The sequence below is a fragment of the Mixophyes fleayi genome, chromosome 3 (genome assembly GCF_038048845.1).
Source record: "Mixophyes fleayi isolate aMixFle1 chromosome 3, aMixFle1.hap1, whole genome shotgun sequence".
NCBI lineage: Eukaryota > Metazoa > Chordata > Amphibia > Anura > Limnodynastidae > Mixophyes > Mixophyes fleayi.
Genome location: NC_134404.1, coordinates 158,120,434 through 158,139,506, shown reverse-complemented (window position 1 = coordinate 158,139,506; position 19,073 = coordinate 158,120,434). Strand labels below are relative to the sequence as shown.

The window sequence follows — 19,073 nt, the reverse complement described above, 5'->3', positions numbered from 1 at the left end:
ATAATATTATCATGAATCTTCATAATGTTGGTCCAAAGGATAAGGTTATTGCATATTTTAATATTGTGATGCACAGTTTGAGTGATAAGCAAGTGGGAATAGTTTTAATAAAAATGTTAGGCTCCCAGGCAGTCCAACAAAGAGACCTGTTGTCCGACTACTCACTTACCACACCAGCCCATACATGCAGGCCAGTATAAGTAAGCATATGGTCAGTGGTACCTACTGTCTAAGCAGAGGAATAGACTAATAGCAATATTATGCATCCCTTGGATATATGTAGATTAAGTATGTGCTTTGATTGGTGTAGGTGATTATTGTGGAAAGACCAAATTCACTACCAGTCAAATGCCTGGAATGCAACTTTGCTATAGTAGCATGACTTTCACACATGTGCACAACTACAATGCTCAAATACATATAAAAAAATATAACAAATGCAATGCAAGATGAGTGAGCAGTTTCTTGGCATAAAACAGGTGAATACGTTCTAATAAGATTACTTTAAGTATATGTCTTCATGATTTTGCCAGAAAGAGAATTTATAGAGGACGCATCAAATGTTCTTCTATAATCAGGCGATTTCAATGTACTGTGTGCTTTGGATTTCATTGCGTCTCCCAAAGACACATTTCTGCAGAACATTTTCTACCACCAGACAGTACACTGAAAGAACCGTACAGCACATGCATAATGTACATAGTGAAGTAAATGGCAACATTTGCAACTCAGACCACCACACATAAACAATCAAAATTAAATGAAAAAAGGGCACCGCAGCCGATCCCTGCACTGAAAAGTCCTAAGGCTACTTCCTGAACACACCCCCCCCCCCCCCTTCCACACACACACACACACACACACACACACACTTCTCAATGGGGATTTGGAGACAGGGGTAATACGAGAATTTCTACAATTTCAATTATACCATCCCAGTGGCACCAGAATAATGGGCAGCCCATTATACCAATATTTATATAAAACAAAAACACCCTAACCAAAACCCTGTGTGACACAAGGGGTTCATTTTACACCACCATGGATGCACCTTGTTTGGCACAAAGTTAGGACTTTGGTCAGGAGTACTTTTTACCCCCCTTTGTCACCCAGAACAAAAAAATAAAGCAAAGCACAACCCACCCACACACGTCGACTGACAGCCTGTAAATAGTCAAAACACTTATTTGGTGCAGGAGTCTTTCCCATTTAACCCCAGGTACACTCTTGTCGGTTGGCCCAGGTACACAGCCTGAATGGTGGGGAAGGGAAGGTATTCATTTATATTACACTACAACCATCTGTAAATCAACACGCATTGTTGCTCTCACCGCAAAACAACGTATTTACATTAATTCAAAACCAAACCATACTTTTAGCCATGGTATTGTATGTAAAACATCAATGGCTTGGTATTTAATGTCCATAATAAGCCTGGAGAAATTATACTGCATGGGCTTTGTGATTATGGCAGAATCGCACAGGGTTAAGACAATTATGGGTGCTACATCTATAAAAGAGAATCTCCTAGTATGCCAGTAGAAAGATGTAATCCCTGGAATATTTTCTCATCTCCAAACTCAAAGACAAATGGCTGCTAATCTAAGGAGCTATTGCAGAATAAAATAAAGCAAATTAAATTTTACTTAAGTTAAGATGGGTACACACTACAGAAAGTTACTGCAAATGCGATTTCTGTAACAATTTTACCAACGACAAAGTCCCGATGAGCATGCAGATTTAAGTGTACACACCTACAAAAATTTACCTTCCGATCTCTGCTCCTCATCGGTCATAACCATCTAATGAAATGATTGTGACTCTGTAAACTCTATAAAGCTCTGCCTACACTGCTGTTCCCGAGTGCATACACCCTTCCACTTTTGCGCATCATTATTCCATCATTGATCGGGATTTTTATGAAGTTTCTCAAAATAAAACGATACGAAGTTCTTTGGTACGATAAAACATAATCATGGGAGCGTACACAATAATGCAATATCAAATAGTCGTTTACCGCGTGATCGTGTAGAAAAACCTGAAGCGTGTACCCAGCTTTATAGACACGTGAAAAGTACATCCTTTTTCAAATCTGTGTTTTCAGGACAAAATATTGTAGCAATACGTCAAGTTTGTCTTTCACCAGAAATGGAGTTCTGCAAAAAGCAACCTCCTCAGAGAATGTTGTTCCACAGGTCTTTGAAGTGTTTCTTTGCAAACTTAAATTATACTGCAATGAAGGATCCTTCTCCTGACTAACCTTCCATGACAGTTATGCTGGCATGAAACTACAAGCCCCAGCATGCTTTTCCAGTAGATATCCAGCCATTGCTGGCAGGGTATCCAGGGACTTATAGTTGCACAACACCTGGAGAGCCGTAGGTTGGCCAGGCACACTGTAGGATGATGGACCTCTTTGCCTTATAAATCCTGCAGGTGTATTTTCAAGTTGGCATGGTGTTAATACAAACATGAAAGCTTCACACCAAATGGTCATTGGTTCTGCTTTGATATAGCAGCTGCTAGCAATATCTGATGATCAATTAATTAAGTGTACTTAAGTGGAATCCCTTATAACTGAAGATGACAGAGATCTCAACTAGATCTAAACTGTTTATGGAATCTCTATGATTTAAGAATGGAGTGTTAGCCGAAGCAGCCACTCTATTAGTATAATGACTATCCTCTATTTATATAGCACAAAAAACTTAGACCATCCATCCAAACTAAGCACAATGGTTGTGAGACACATTCAAAAGACCATATAAAAGTGAACTTACAGCTCAGTATTCAAGAGTTGGCAAGATAGACGTATTAAATGGCATGGTGGCTTAGTGGTTAGCACTGGGGACATGAGTTCAATTCCTGTCCATGGCCTTATCTGTGAGGAGATGTATGTTCTCTCTGTGTTTGTGTAGGTTTTCTCCGGGTGCTCCGGTTTCCTCCCACACTCCAAAAACATACTTGTAGGTTAATTGGCAGGCAACAAATTGACCTTAGTCTGTGTGTATGTTAGGGGATTTAGACTGTAAGCTCCAATGGGGCAGGGCCTGTGAGTTCTCTGTACAGCGCTGCGGAATTACTGGCGCTATATAAATAAATGGCGATGATGATGAATGGCAGCACTTAGCTCAAGGTGTCTTTACTGGTATGGAAATTCTGTGGGTGTACCTTTTCACACACGGCTTTTTCATGCTGTTGAATAAGGAATTACAAAGTAAAATCTGCTATGCTTTGTACTATGATATGTTATGTGCTATTAATCTTATTTTAAGACTTTGTGAGGACAAAATGGTTGATCATTATTTCCATATACGTGACAACACTGATCTTTTTAAAAAAAAAAAAAAAAAAAAAGGAGGGGGAATGTACTTTTTTACATGACTGCCGAAACACATTACTTAATATTGCCTGGAAAGATTTTAAGTAACAGAAAATGAAAGAACTCATATATAAAAGCACTTTTTTTTTTTTTTTACATATTGCCGTCAATGTATTTACATCTTCCATGGCCCCTTACAAGTTGTTGCTGTCTTCACGATATGACTGGATAGCTTTTAATTCTACATTACGTTGTCCATTCTTGGTTTAGGCAATACACATTGTCCAACAATTTTTTTCCCCACACAAAAAGGTCTTAAATTATAAAACGAATGGAAAAACACACCTTCAAAATTACTGTTCTCTGGGCACTCAAAACGTGCAAACAAAAATGCATGCAAGTGTCAACCCAGCACTGATGCAAGACATTTGTATACACACACACTATCAGAGAGACAGACATAAGCCAGGATTATATTCTTAGGGGGGAATTCAATTTTGACGCGAGTAACCCTGATTTCTGCTCGCGACTACGAGCAAAAACCAGCGTTAAAGATTACTGTATTAATGCGCACTATTACCATAATATCAGTAACAGTCTGCAGGCCGCGTTACTTTCGGTAGTAACGTGCCCAATTGAATTCCCCCCTTACTGTTGCAAAAGTTTGTGTCATCTACCATTGTTCCAGAAGTGTTATCAACATGTTCATTAAAGTGAGGAACTATAAATAATAAAAATGAAATACATTTAAATGGAAGAGATTTTATACCTTTGAGCATTTGCCCCTTTTACTGCACAAATGTTTCCCACATTATATTTTACAGTTGTGGACCCTTCAAACTATAAAACCCAACTGTCTTGTTACATACGTTTGACCTTTGTCTTACACCTACTGGTGTTTCATTTGGGTTTAAAAACGCAAGTGAAAACATATGCAAAACGCATTTGACATCTGATTGAACTGATGTGAGAGATTTATTGATTATATGGCAAGAAGTCGGTGCACACAGACTAGATTGGGAAAGCAGAGCCTGTACCTCTTTGACAAGTCTCTAATGTGCATTGTAATGGTGTCTCCCTTTAAAAAAAAAAAAAATTAATTATCTCAATATGAATAGCCATCTTGGACAATTTTTTTTTCGGTTCCAGAACAAAAATGAGTAGATGGATTAAAGAGATGCCCATGTACATATAACCTCTTCAAATTGTTAATGTTAGGCTATAATCTAAGAGATTAACAAAACATTGAGGCATATTTTAAAGCACTGTGAAATGCACAACAATGTGTTGTAACCCATTGTAGCAATGATATTTTAAATGGCACTATACACATTTCAGAATCTAATTGGTTGCTGTGGATACAGTACATTTCTGCACATCACATAATGTTATGAACTAAGCACATATATTTAAATTGGATCATGGTGCCAGAATGTTTTCTCTTCAGAGGGTTGTATGTTGTCAAATATCTCTTTAGGTATGTTGTGGAAACATTGCTTTTATTGAAAGCAATGATCACTTCATTTAGCAACAAAATGTGATTTTTTTTGTTTTGTCTAAATATGGTCATTGTTTGTTTTTCTTTGTAAGGCCATATAGGCCTTAAAGGGGAAGTCTTCAATTGATTAGTCTCTTGACTGTCAGCATGCATACTGATGTCAACTCTTCTCACAAGTAAGAATTCAGCTCTTTTCATACACAACATGTTTACTCCATGTTTTACAATTTAATACATAACTGCATCTACTAACCCTCCCTTTAGTTGCGAGGGGAGGATTACCATTGCAACAATTATTAGGGATATACTGTGTGCAAATAAAATTATAAGAGTGCATTCTAATATTTCCAACTAATTAACTTCCTTTAAAAAAATGTGGGCCATTTTGTACACTGTCACCTGCACGTATTTAAGCAATTATAAATTATTTTTCAGTTTTGAGACACCTTGTTGGAACAGTGGTGGATAATTCGGATAGTGTCTAATAGTTTCTGCTGTAATAAATATGGAAAGGACACATTATATAGTGGAATAGTACTGCTCCACTACTAAACAGCAGAGAAATATGTAACTGTAAATGCTATTCTTATTACAATGTACCAAAACTGGTCTTGTGACTCACAGAACTGTACTTACTCTTTTTCAACATCACCATCACTTTCTTCCGGTCTTTGAAAACTCCAGTTATTGCTAAAACCTGCATCTTTCTTGGACTGTGCTCTATCCAAAGCTAAAACAAAGCAGAGCCAGTCCATGTCAGACAAAGCATGGATAATTGCTTAGAGGTGAACATAACTAAAATAAAAACAGATTATAGCTACGCAGGGATCGTTGATCCCCATTACACCCTCCATGCTGTAACAAGATGGAATATACACCCAATGACTACTTTATTTGATACACCTGCTTCTTAATGCAAATATCTAACCAGCCAATCATGTTGCAGTTAATCAATGCATAAAAACATGCAGACACAGTCAAGAGGTTCTGTTGCTGATCAGACCAAACACCAGTATGGGGATGAAATGTGATCTAGATGACTGACTATGGAATGACTGGTGCCATCATACCCTTCCAGCAATAAGCTGCTATATATTGACAATGCATGCTGGGACTTGTAGTTTCACAATATTTGGAGTGTCACAGGTTAGCCAACACTTGTATACAGCATCTCTGAATCCACAGCACGTCGAACTCAAGCAGCAGAAGACCACACCGGGTTCCAATCTGGTAAGCTAAGAACAGGAAACCGAGTCTACAGAGGGCACAGGCTCACCAAATCAGTTGGAAGACTGGAAAAAATGTGACTCGGTCTGACGAATCTTGATTTCTGCTGCAACATGCAAATGGTAGGGTCAGAATTTAGCGTAAACAACAAGAATCCATGAATCGATTCCGCCTTGTATCAGTGGTGCAGGCTGGTAGTGTAATGGTGTGGGGAATGTTTTCCTGGCACATATTAAGTCCCGTAATACCAACGGAGCATAGTTTAAATGCCACAGCCTACCTTGGTGAATCTATGCCACAAAGAATTCAGGCTGTACTGGTGGCAAATGGGGTCTTGCACAGTACTACAAAAGGTGTACCTCATAAAGTGGCCACAGAGAATATTTCATACAGGGGCCAAGTGTCCTAAGGGTTGTAATAGTTTTCCACTCTCTATAACATGGTAAAAGGTAGGAATATTTTACGATGACTGTTTCAAGTTTATTTACTGTTTTATAATGGCTCAGATGGAAGACAGTGCGCCACAATAAATCCCAGTTAATATAGTGAAAATGACAATTACTTTCACCCGCAACTATGCAAATACTTTCCTAAAATATTTCAGCACAGCAAAAAAAGTGCTACAAAAATAAAATGAACCCGCCCCACATATTCAGCTGTATCATTGATCCCTTCTCTAACAGGTGTCAGACAATATCTGAGGAAGAGAACATTTCTATACTTAGATTTATTTTTTTATTACTGTAATACACAAGCATACAAAATGATAGATGTGTAGCACTGACAATTCTCCAGAAACAAAAATGTAAATAGAAAATGGAAAGTTTATAAACAAAATATTAAAAGACTATGTAGGATCAAAGCACACAATCATGAATTAAAATGCTTATTCATCTCTATAGAGAGACGCCTGTGTGCTGCACACAGCCGTCTTACCAAAGCAGACGACTTTACATTCTCTAATTTCCCTGTCCATGCGCCATCATCCACTTTAGCAAGAAGGCCATTTGCGCTGCACCAACATCTCTCCATAGAGAGCAAGTGAGCTTCCATCTCTTCTCCTTACACCTGTCAAAAACAGAGAAGAGAGTAATTCAAATAACTTGTGTGTGCACGAGACCTAACACATGTTGATATTAGAAAACTTTTTGCAACATTTCTATTTTAGGTCAATGTTTAAAATAGTTGCCAAGTATGTCGAATTTCCAGTAGCATTACTAATTTTAGAGTTTAGCCCTGGAATATGTTGTCCCTGTTTTACAATATAGACCATGTCACAATTATGGAGTTTCTCTAGAAATTCTAATCACAATTTGCAAACTATGCAACACTAAACTACTTCAAATACTGGTCCCTGAATTTTTTTTAGGGTGTTTTAAAAAAAAAGACAACCTGACAGCATGAGGAATTTGCAACTGCTCAACTACCACCAAACATATCTATAGCAGCATAGCTTGATATCTGACAAGAGGGTTGCACATAAGCACAATGCAGTAAAAGACAAACACAGCCTGCAGGACAATTACACTACACAGTGGTCAGCAACATGCAGGGCTGAAGAGAATGCATAGACAAAGCAGAACATAGGAAGCTGCAAGCAACATAGCACAGAGATGCCGACAATACTGTACACATTGCAGAGAATAGATAATGCTGTGACATGATCGCCAGACAATATAGTGCATTGAGCCGTAAAAGCCTAGACAGAAACCAATGCACTGCAAGCTGCAAAATATAAATATAATACAGTACACAGGCAGCTGCAGATAGCATCAGGGGACTCAGCCAGTCACAGAATACATCAAAACCAGGCCCAACTCTCACCTTCCAAAAAGCGGCTTCCCCGGCCGCCCGCCATCTTCCAGCTTACTCCATAGCCAAAATACGGCAGAAGCGCTGGGCTGGGTGAGCAGGAAATGGCAGGAATAAAGCGGCTGAGCACGGAGAGGAAGCGGAGATAAGACAACCGGTGAGGGGCTGGGAGGTGACACAGGCCTCAGCCGGGAGAGGATGGACGAGGCCGTAGTTAGAGTGATGGGAGGAGCCTGAGCCACAGACATACACACATAGCCAGCAGGGAGGGGGCTGCTGCAGCTACACAATCATCTGCTGCTGCTGCGCTGCACTGACAGCGCTCTCTTCCAGTGTACGGGTAACGCAGCGCCACCTGTCCCTCGGAGGCTCTGCTTCCCAGCAGCTGTACACCAAAATATGCCCCATCAATACGTGTGTGCTCGCTTCTCCTTCCAGACATAGCGCTGGCGAGTTGTTAAGTCAACCTAACTTCAAAGATCAGGCCCAGGATGTAATGGGTTGTATCTAGAAATATCTCTTACTTTGACTACTGAACAAGTGCACAGTCTCATTTCTCTTTTTATATTAGGTATATTTCTACTAGCCATGGTTACCATCATAATTTGTAGGGCCCTGTACAAATGAAACTAGCAGGCCCCCCTCCCCAGGCTGAAAAAAATGACCCCATGTGCTACTCAGACTGCCCCACATGACCCTCTTCATGTGCTTGTCACACCTCTTCACTACATGCCCCTTACATGCCATGAGACCCCTGTCCTCCCTCCCTCTTAACATGACATCAGACTTACCCACATGCCCTGGTTATGGAGTACAAATGAAACAGGCTACCCACTTCCCGAAAAGGACTCTGGGAATGCTAATCTCAAAATACCTCACAGTTTGCGCCAAAATTCCACCATATGACCATGCAGACCTCCCAGATGCTCCAAAATAACATGGCACATGTACCCGAAAATGCCCCATATGCCACTCAGATCTCCCCACATGACCCTCTGATCTCTTCACATGCACCTTAAATGCCATCATACCTACGCACATGCCCTTTAGAAGCACACCAGGCCTCCCCACATGCCCATCATACCTCCCCACATACTTTATATATGCCCATCAGACCTCCAGACATGCCCTTTACAAGCAAACCAGTCCTCCCCACATAATCTTTATATGCCCATCAGACCTCCTGACATGTCCTTTACAAGCACACCAGTCTTCCTCACATGCCCATCAGACCTCCCGATATGCCCTTTACATGTGCATCAGACCTCCCTACATATTCTTTATATGCTAGTCATCAGACCTACCAACATGCCTTTCACAAGCACATCAGTCCTCCTCACATGTCGATCAGACCTCCCAGTATGCCCTTTACATGCGCATCAGACCTCCACACATACCGTCAGACCTCCCCACATGCCCATGAAGAAACTTAAATGATTTAACAATATCACACAGGCAGGGGCAGGCTGGGCAGGGGGGCATCTAGTCCCAGGGCTGGTTCCATAGTGAGCTACCTTGTGCTGGGTCACCTGCATTTTTTTAATTTAAAATGTTCCTAATAGGCTGCTGAGTAAAGTCTTGCTCCCCCCCCCCCCAGTTAAAATTTGACAGCCCTCTCCTGCACACTGTCAAACAGGCAACTCGTGTTATTACAGTTCTTGAGAATGGATTCACACAGTAATAATGTACTTTGCCTTCTTGATTTTACAGTTTATTACCAGGGGCAGGGTTACTTACAAGCATAAGTAAAACACATTGATTGTCTTGATTTCACTGGCCTGCTCCTGCACTATACTACTTAGAATGTCTCCAGAATGGAACAGAACACTTTGTACATACCTTTATATAACAGAAAGCTGTTGCTTCTCATACACTATTTTGTCAGTGGTTTAAACAGCTTCTGCATTTTCAGTACATAAACATCCCTATTTACCTACAATATAATACATATTTAAAAGCTATACTTTATATACAGGAAATGCACAAAATCTTTCACTCACTTTAGCTTTATTGCTAACATTTTGTCTTCTATAGAGTTGCAGATTTCGATTTTTCCATAAAACGTAGAAATACACAATCCCCTTCTCTATAAAAAGCAAAGCTGAGATACAAAAGGGGATTTACTAAACTTAAAACTAAAAACTACAACCAATCACCCACATAAATTGATCAAACATATCCACAGGATAGTGCCACCATCCACAGTATAATGTGAACACTTGTAAACGGAAAAAATGAAGATCATATAAATGTGTGGTGACAGGTAAAATAACTATTTTAGATTTCCCAAAAGATCTCACTACTTACTAAGTATAAAACTAGGCATAATTCATGATCCAAGAAAATTACTCAAAAATGTAATTTGTTTGTGCCAGCTGGTCTGATACAGTCTGTCTTGTCTGAGGTCCATTACAGCAAAATATCTGGACATCCAGGTATCACCAAGACTATTAAATTACTCTCTCACTCTGGTGGCCTTCTATGAAGAAAGACGTTAGAGACTTTGTACAGTCCTGGGTGAAAACACCCAGAGATTTACCCATGGGACAGATGTTGCCTTTTACCGTGCCCAGTGTTCCATGGACCCACATTTCCATGGATTTTATCACGGATTTGCTTTTGTCTAAATAGTGTAATTGCATTTGGGTGATAGTCGATCGCTTTAGTAAGATGGCTCATTTAGTTCCTTTGCCAAAGCTACCATCTGCTAAGTCTTTGGCTCCTCTGTTCATTCAAAATGTTTTCAGATTACATGGAATACCCACTAATATTGTATCAGATTGTTACGAGCCACAACGGTGTCCATAGCCGCCGCGGCTTGCTCCCTTCTCTGCCAGGCGTTCCGGCCGTCTCCTTGATGACCGGGACGTCACTTCCGGTTCCAGGCCGACCGTTGCTAGGGCAGTGGCCGGACGCTAAACACCTCAGTGCCGCGTAATGTTAGGAACAGCAGGTAACTTCTATTTTCTTTCTGACTGTTGCAGTGTTGTTTTCAGCCTGAGTGTGATCACCTGAACTCTTCTCACATGCTGATACTGGTTTAAATACCTGTCAGCTTCAGTCTGCCTTTGCCGGTTATAGGGTTCACACGCTTGATTCTCCATTCTCCTGGTTCTGTGATTAGTCTGCCAGTTTCCTGATTGATCCGCTGTGATCTCTGCCTGGATACCGACCTTGCTTGTTTGCTCGTGACCCTGACCTCTGCCTGAATACTGACCTTGCTTCTTTGCCCGTGGCCCTGACTTCTACTTGGATTCGGACTCTGCCTTTTCAACTGAGAGATCTCCTCCCATCCGCAGGATTGAGGTGCCAGCTATTCGCTTAATCAGACTCACCTGTGTCTGCAGTGTTTCACTCAGAGCCGTAACTTAGAATTCTAGCGCCTGGGGCAAGAAAGACAAATGCTGCCCCCCTAGCCCTCAATTTTAACCAAATAAACCTAAAATATTCCCAAATTGTGCCCCTCTTAAGCGTTGCGCCCTGGGCGGTTGCTCCTGTCGCACAGCCCTAGTTACGCCCCTGGTTTCACTGTACGGATTTACTGCTCAATCTTGCTCTGGCATTTTCCCTGAAACTGTGCTGCTCCCTAGCTCCATCTCACACAGGCCACAGCTGGTACTACACTATTCTCTACTCCACACTACCAATCTATAATTCTTGTGTAGGTTAGTACTGCATCCTGTTACTACTCAGTGTTCCTGATTTATCTGGACCCGGAGTATCCCTGCTCAGCATCCCACAGTCAAGTCCTCTATGGTGCCTACCTACTGGAGTCGAGTTATCACTACTCGAGAATAAGTCCTGGGGACAACCGAGTACTGGCAAACATATCTGGTTCTGTGGGAAAGGGGGTTGTTATAGGTGAAGCTCTAGTCAACAACAGGTTCTGATAACTCAACTCGTAGGGTGATTCGTGACAAATATATGCTACATTTGTAGCTAGTGGTCAACTGCAGTAAAAAAGTGGTAAATATAACATCTAAACACCATGATATTCAATGGTGAGGTATGGGGCATATTGTCCCAATGTTGTGGTACACAGTGGAGAAATTTATATGTTGGTAGTAGGTGGGTTGTCCGATTGGTGATTCCACTGTACTGTACAGTCATGTATTTGTGAGGGGCATGTGGTTACCTGAAGTAGGTATACAGCACGCCTGTAGGTGTAGTTGATGGTCTTGGCGTTGCTGTTGATCTGGATGTGCGAAGTGTCTGGATTCGATCACTCGCTCCGTTTGCTTTTTACGGTCTGCGTATGCACTCGGTTTGCTGTGTCGGTCTCTCTCTCTATTCCCGACCAGACAAGTTTGAACGGGACACACAGCATGCATCATGGAGTAAGTAAACAACCCGCTGTCTGAAGTGTCCGCGGATGCCGATTACATGCTAGGGGGTAAATAAGTTTTCTGGCGGGTTTGAAAAAGTGGAGATGTTGCCTATAGCGACCAATCAGAGTCTAGCTATCATTTTGTAGAATGTACTACAAAAATGATAGCTAGAATCTGGTTGGTTTTCCAAACCCGCCGGAAAACTAGCAACTTGATACATTTACCCCTAGATATCTTAAAATCCCTCCGGAGGGTGATAACGACTTCAGAATACTGGTAAGGAAGTCTTTTCTTTGACAACTTGAAACATTGGTGTGTTAGAGAGAAGTTGAACTAAAGGAATTTTTGGTACCTATTGGAACCTATACGCCAAGCGAGAATAAATCTAACTCCCCAAATCTATTAGTGGATTCCATATTCCAGTGTCAACAATACTTATTTTAGGAATATAATTATCTAAGAACAACTTGGAGCATTGGTGTGGAGGAGAGAAGTTGAACTAAAGGACTTTTTGGTATTTATTGGAACCTATACGCCAAGTGAGAATAAGTCTAACTCTTCAAATATATTAGTGGATTCCATATTCTAGTGTAAACAATACTTATTTTAGGAATATAATTCTCTAAGAAGTGAAGGATTTCTAAGGAGAGATATATTAAATTATAAAGCGGACTGGTGATTGAAATATTGATACATATTAAACCTTGGAATACTGGGGACTAATTTAGGAGCTATTTTAGAATTTAAATTGCCTTATTTGCTGGTGGAGGTTATTATTCTCAATTTTGGGGTGATATACATGTATCTGATGTCTGAATATATGTGTCACGAACACGCTCCCAGCTGCCGTGAATTTGCAGTGTTTGCTGTATGAGGTTACACACGATTCCAGCCCGCATTCTCTCTCTACCTATCACACAGGTTACAGACCTACTGAATCACCCCCAAACAGCGCTCACACCCCTACACACTTCAGGTTTGCCACCACCTATTGAATACGGGCAATAGGACCCCAATATACTGTCCCACACTGTCACACGAGGCTTCTAGCTACCCACAGGCTAACAAGGCCCATACCAGCAAACAAAGGGTTAACTCTTCAGACTGTTACACAAATGTAAATGCAAGCACACACTAAGCTTGTTAATCAAATGTATCAACAAATCACACACTGGCATTCAAAGGGTTAACTTGGTCGAGCTATTTCTTCTTAACAGGCTAATGGATTCGTTAGATCTGTGGAGCATCACACAGATTGTCACGATACTGGTTACTGAGGCTACTTACTGGTATTAGCTCTGCTAACCAGGAGGCGCGGAGTCTAAATGTACCCATGTCTTCACCCGCAAGGAGGTTTGGAGTTCGCTATAGGAATACGCAGGTCAGCCACCAGTGAAGTGGCGTAGACAAGCAATCCAAGAACAGGCTTCAGGTAGTACGGTACAAGAGGTCAGGCACAAACGTAGTCAGACGGTTTGAGTCAATACCAAGGGAACGATAATGCCAAGGGAAGATCCGCAGGGAAGGTCAGGACAAGCCGAGTCAGGAGCCAGGAAACCAATAAGGGTGCTGGGAAGCACAGTGAAACGCTGGAGAAGAAGGACCGTAACCTTGATACTCTGGCACCCTAATGGTGCCAGAGACTTCCTGATATAGGGACAACCTCCTTCTCATTGGTGGACAGGGTTCAGCTGAGCCCCCTCGGCGTCCTGTTGCCTAGCAACGGTGACGCAAGCTACTTCGTCAGGCGGAAGTACATAATTCGTCCCGTTGCTAGGCAACGGGACAGGGAGATCAGGTGTCCGTCGCTGAGTGAAGGAGTGGGGACTGTGCCTGACAGTACCCCCCCTCTGTTCTTGAGGCTTGATCTTTAAGAAAACGAGCCAACAACCGGGGACCTGGATATCTTCCTTATAAACCCACGATCTCTTCAGGGCCATAACCTTTCCAATGAACAAGATATTGAAGACGACCATGAAATTGGCGAGAGTCTAGAATATGGCTAATCTTAAATTCATTATTGTAGGCAGAAATGGCAGCTGGAGGAGGACATGAACTAGAAAATTTGTTTAATACCAGGAGTTTGAAAAGAGATATATGAAAAGTGTTCTGAATCTTCAGTGAGGGAGGGAGACGGAGTCTGTAGGTCACAGGGTTGATGGCTCGGAGAACAGAGTAACGCCAGATAAATCTAGGAGCCAGCTTCAAGGATGGTACACGAAGCCTGAGATTCTTAATATAGAGCCATACTTTGTCTCCAGGTTGCAGAATAGGCACAGACCTTCGATGACGATCAGCGTCACGCTTGAATTGTTGACCCGATCTTAACAATTTGTTTTTAGTGGTAGCCCAGATATGAGATTGCAAACCAAAGAATTAGTGGTCGGAACAGAGGAAGTAGGAGAGGAATCGAAATCGGGGACTATGGGATGAGTTCTGAACACTGTGAACAATGGAGAGAAACCAGAGGAGTCATGGACATGGAAATTATGGGCGAACTCAGCCCAAGATAGAAGATTGCTCCAGTCCGAGTGATTCCCAGAGGAAAAGCAATGGAGGAATAGCTCCAAATCTTGATTCACACATTCCGTTTGGCAGTTAGTCTGAGGATGATACCCAGAAGAGAATTTTAAGCCAATCCCCAACTCTTTACGGAATGCTCTCCAAAACTGTGAGACAAATTGAACACTGTGGTCCGAGACAATCTCCTGCGGACAACCATGTAAACGAAAGATCTCTTTAATAAAGATTTGGGCCAATTCAGGTGTGGCGGGGAGGCCTTTTAGAGGTATGAAGGGAGCCATCTTAGCAAACCTGTCCACCACTACCCAGATAGTATTGAATCCATTACTGGGAGGCAGACCGGTGATTAAATCCATCGAAATACAAAGCCAAGGGCGTTCTGGAACCGGTAGATGCAACAGTAAGCCAGCGGGAGAATGTCTAGGAGTCTTATTCCATGCACAGACTTCACAGGAAGCCACATACTCCCGGATATCGGCGCATATGGTGGGCCACCAGAAACGCAGAGAAAGAAATGCCAAAGTTTTCTTGGCACCCTCATGTCCAGCAACCTTTGTATCATGGCCCCAGCGTAGAGCTTTGGTACGCAAAGAGGGATCCAGGTAGGAACAACCAACCGGAGGGGTTCTAGGAGAGGTCCTAGTCAAGGCAACAATACTAGAAGGCTCAAACATGGGTGGAAGCACAGAAGGAGGAGATAAGTCTGAGTCATCGAAAGAACGGGAAAGTGCGTCCGCCCGGATATTCTTGGAGCCAGACAAATAGGTGAGTTTGAGAAACCTAGAGAAGAAGGATGACCACCTGGCCTGGCGTGGATTGAGACAATGGGCATCTCTGATGTAAATAAGGTTTTTGTGGTCCGTAAGGATAGTTACAGGATAGCGTGCCCCCTCCAGCAGGTGACCCCATTCTTCTAAGGCCAGCTTCTTTGTCTCTGATCCGGTAAAGGCTTTCAGCAGGAACAAACTTCCTAGAGAAGAATTCACAGGGACGGAGATCGAATCTTGGAAAGAACTGCACCAACACCAACCGAGGACGCATCAACCTCCACAAAAAAGGATTTGTCTTGATCAGGCTGAATAAGGACTGGAGCTGAGATGAAGGCCTTCTTTAAGGTCCCAAAAGCAGCGACTGCCTCCGCTGGCCAGCTGGCCAACGTCTAGGGTTAGCGGATTTCCGGGTAAGAGCAGTAATTGGAGCGATGGAAGTAGAATTTTTTTTTAGAAACTGCTTGTAATAATTAGAGAATCCAATAAATCGAGCAGATTTTAAACCCAAGGGTTGTGGCCAATTGGTGATAGCTAAAACTTTCTCAGGGTCCATTTGGAGGCCAGAACCCGAAACAAGGTACCCTAAAAAAGGAATCTGAGTAACCTCAAAAATGCACTTCTCCAATTTACAGAATAGTTGATTTTGTCAAAGGCAAGAGAGAACTTTCAGAACATGGGACAGGTGAGAAGAGAGATACACAGAAAAAAATTAGGATATCATCCAAGTAGATAACTACAAATTTGTAGAGCAGGTCCTAAAAGATCTCGTTCATAAATGATTGAAACACTGCTGGGACTCTCACAAGTACAAAAGGCAGTTTTACATTCATTACCCCTGCTTGATACGGATAAAATTATATGGCCTACGAAGGTCCAGTTTAGAAAAATCTTTGGAGCCACTGATCCGGTCAAACAGTTCCGTAATAATGGGAAGGGGGTAGCAATTCTTGGCGGTAATCCTATTCAATTGGCGGATCCATCTTTCTTTTTGACAAAGAAGAATCCTGCGCCAGCCGGAGAAGAAGACTTCCTAATAAATCCGCGCTGCAGTTTCTCCAAAATATATTGGGACATAGATTGATTCTCAGGAAGGGAGAGCGGATAAATCCGTCCTTTAGGAATAGGTCGGTCCAGAATGAGCTCAATAGGCGGCTTTACAAAACACATCCTGAAAGGCAGCATAGGGCGCTGGAAGAGACAACTGAGGAGAGAGCATATGACAAGGAAGAACCATGGACGTTCACAGAGGATAGGCAACTCTTGTGACACTAGCTAGGAACCCCTCCAGCCAGTACAGCCGAACCCGGAGTCTGCTCCGAAAGTCCAGTGTTCACTGTTGCCCTTAGTGGTGGGGACAGACTTGACTGCAGGCAAACAGAGGCTCGTGACATGTACACTGGCTGGGGAGAACCCAGGAATAGAATTACCAAGGCCGTAAAGTAGGAGGTGCAGGAGGGAGTCCGGTGAGACACTGAGTGGATGGTGTCAAGACTGATATATTACTCGTGGCCACTGGAATAAATAAGGAACAGTTGATAGAGAAGTCCCCTGATCCACAGCGACTTCTGTACCGTTGCTTGTCCGGAAAGGAATGGAACTTGCAGTGAAAGGTAAAGATGATGAAACTGAACGTAGGCAGTAGCCAAGAGTAAATACAACCCACAGTACCGGTGAGAGTCCGGGGATTCTAGGGAAATAGGTCTTAAGCGGTTGCCAGGTGTAACTGCAACCCACAGTACCGGTGAGAGTCCGGAGATTTGAGAGAAACAGTTCTTAGGCGGTTGCCAGGGGTAACTGCAACCCACAGTACCGGTGAGAGTCCGGAGATTTAGGGATAACAGTTCTTAGGCAGTTGCCATTGGTAACTACAACCCACAGTACTGGTGAGAGTCCGGAGATTGGAGGGAAACAGTTCCTTGGTGGTTGCCAGGGTTAACTACAATTATAGGCACACGGTGATATATGTAAACAGTCAATAGTACCTGTGGCAAGGTTGATTCCGTAGCCAAGGGAAGATTGTTGAAATCTGAGCACAGACATGCTGAAGGGGCTGCGTCTCCGTATAGGTTAGGATCAGCAGAGGAGCTGCAGCTCACGCCGGAGCCATGCCTGGGATCTCGACTTTACTGGGGTCCAGGAGATAACTGACTGGAACTGGTGAGTAGATAGTAGAATCGTCAGGAACGGAAAAGGTCTGGTACACGGGAATACACTAAGCCAGCAGGAAACAGCAGGAGCAGGAAACAGGGCAAACAAGGGAGCAGAACACACTAAGGTAAACATATTACTGGCAATCCTGCAGCGGATTAGCCGGCTATTTAAGGAGAGCCGAACCAATAGGCTGCAGGTGATAATGAGGAGCCAGATGAATGAGCTAGAAGAAACAGGCTGGCCAGGTGAGGCATAATATGGAAATGACAGCATGAATTGAGGGCAGATTCTGACAGAGAACAGACCTAACTGACCCTATCTAATACCTATCTAATCTATCTAGCTAATCTATCTGCCTATCTGATCTACCTAAAATAATCTATCTAAGAACTAAACTAACTACATATCTAAACACCCAGTGGCTATCTAACTTACCTAACTACCTATCCCTAACTACTTATCTATCTAGTTACTCTGACAGAGAGCCCGGCGAGTAATAACAACACTGGGGGTCCCAAGATGTGACCTGGGCAAGACTCCAATTAAATTGTGGTGCATGAACTCTGAGCCAAGGCAGACCCAAGATAACCGAGTTCATGGATTCTGGAGCGACCAGGAATTCAATCCATTCGGAATGAAGGACTCCAACGGTTAGACGGAGGGGTACTGTAACCTGGGAAATAGTACCATTGGAGATGCGAATGCCATCCACTGCATAAAGAAACAATGACCGAGGGAGAGCCCCTGTGGATATATGAAGTTGCGAAGCCAGAGTAGCAGAGATGAAATTACCGGCAGAGCCAGAATCCACAAAGGCATGCGTCAAGAAGGGCCCAATAGGAGACTCCAGGGTAATAGCCATCAAAAAGTCAGGTCTGGTGCAGGTGTAGGGAGTGATGAATTTGACTCTTAGATCGGCCTCCCTGACACCGGCTAGGAGGAAGCGTTTCCCGGTCTCTTGGAACATTTAGAAATTAAATGACCGGAATCCCCACAGTACAGACAAAGATGTTGCTTGATTCGTCTCTCACGTTCTTCAAGCAACAGACGAGAGCGCCCAATGTGCATGGGCTCTTCAGGAGGTATTGAAGGATTCTAGAAGTTAGGAGCCAGTCGTGGAGAAAAACTCCTAGTGGTAACTCTCTCCTGGGTACATTCCCGAAAACAGCGTCAAGATCGGAGGGTAGTTTACAAGAAACCAACTCATCCTTGATGCGGTCAGCAATACCCTGCCAGAAGGTTGCCACAAGCGCCTCGTTGTTCCACTTTAATTCTGAAGCAAGGGTGCGAAACAAAACTGAATACTGGCCCACTGTCTGGGACCATTGGCGTAAGTTTAATAAACTAGATGCTGCTGAAGAAACACGTCCCGGTTCATCCAAGACTTTGTGGAAAGCACCAATAAAAGAGGAAGAATCTTGTAACAAGGGAAAATCCTGTTC

General features: G+C 42.7%; 1 protein-coding gene across 9 annotated transcripts in view; it reads right to left on the bottom strand.

Annotated features, from left to right (window-relative positions):
* Nucleotides 1–8,149, bottom strand: part of SENP6 (SUMO specific peptidase 6) — an 83,539-nt gene extending 75,390 nt beyond the window's left edge. For 3 of the 9 annotated variants that reach the window (XM_075202649.1, XM_075202654.1, XM_075202653.1), the window contains exons 1-2: nt 6,984–7,109; nt 5,457–5,550 (exon numbers count right to left, since the gene is read on the bottom strand). In XM_075202649.1, coding sequence (XP_075058750.1) covers nt 5,457–5,550; nt 6,984–7,023 — 134 coding nt within the window. In that variant the 5' untranslated portion in view covers nt 7,024–7,109. Of the gene's footprint in view, nt 1–5,456; nt 5,551–6,983; nt 7,116–7,871 lie in introns of those variants that run through there. The other 6 variants (XM_075202646.1, XM_075202647.1, XM_075202648.1 and 3 more) reach the window with 4 other exon arrangements.
* Between the last annotated feature and the right edge of the window lie 10,924 nt (nt 8,150–19,073).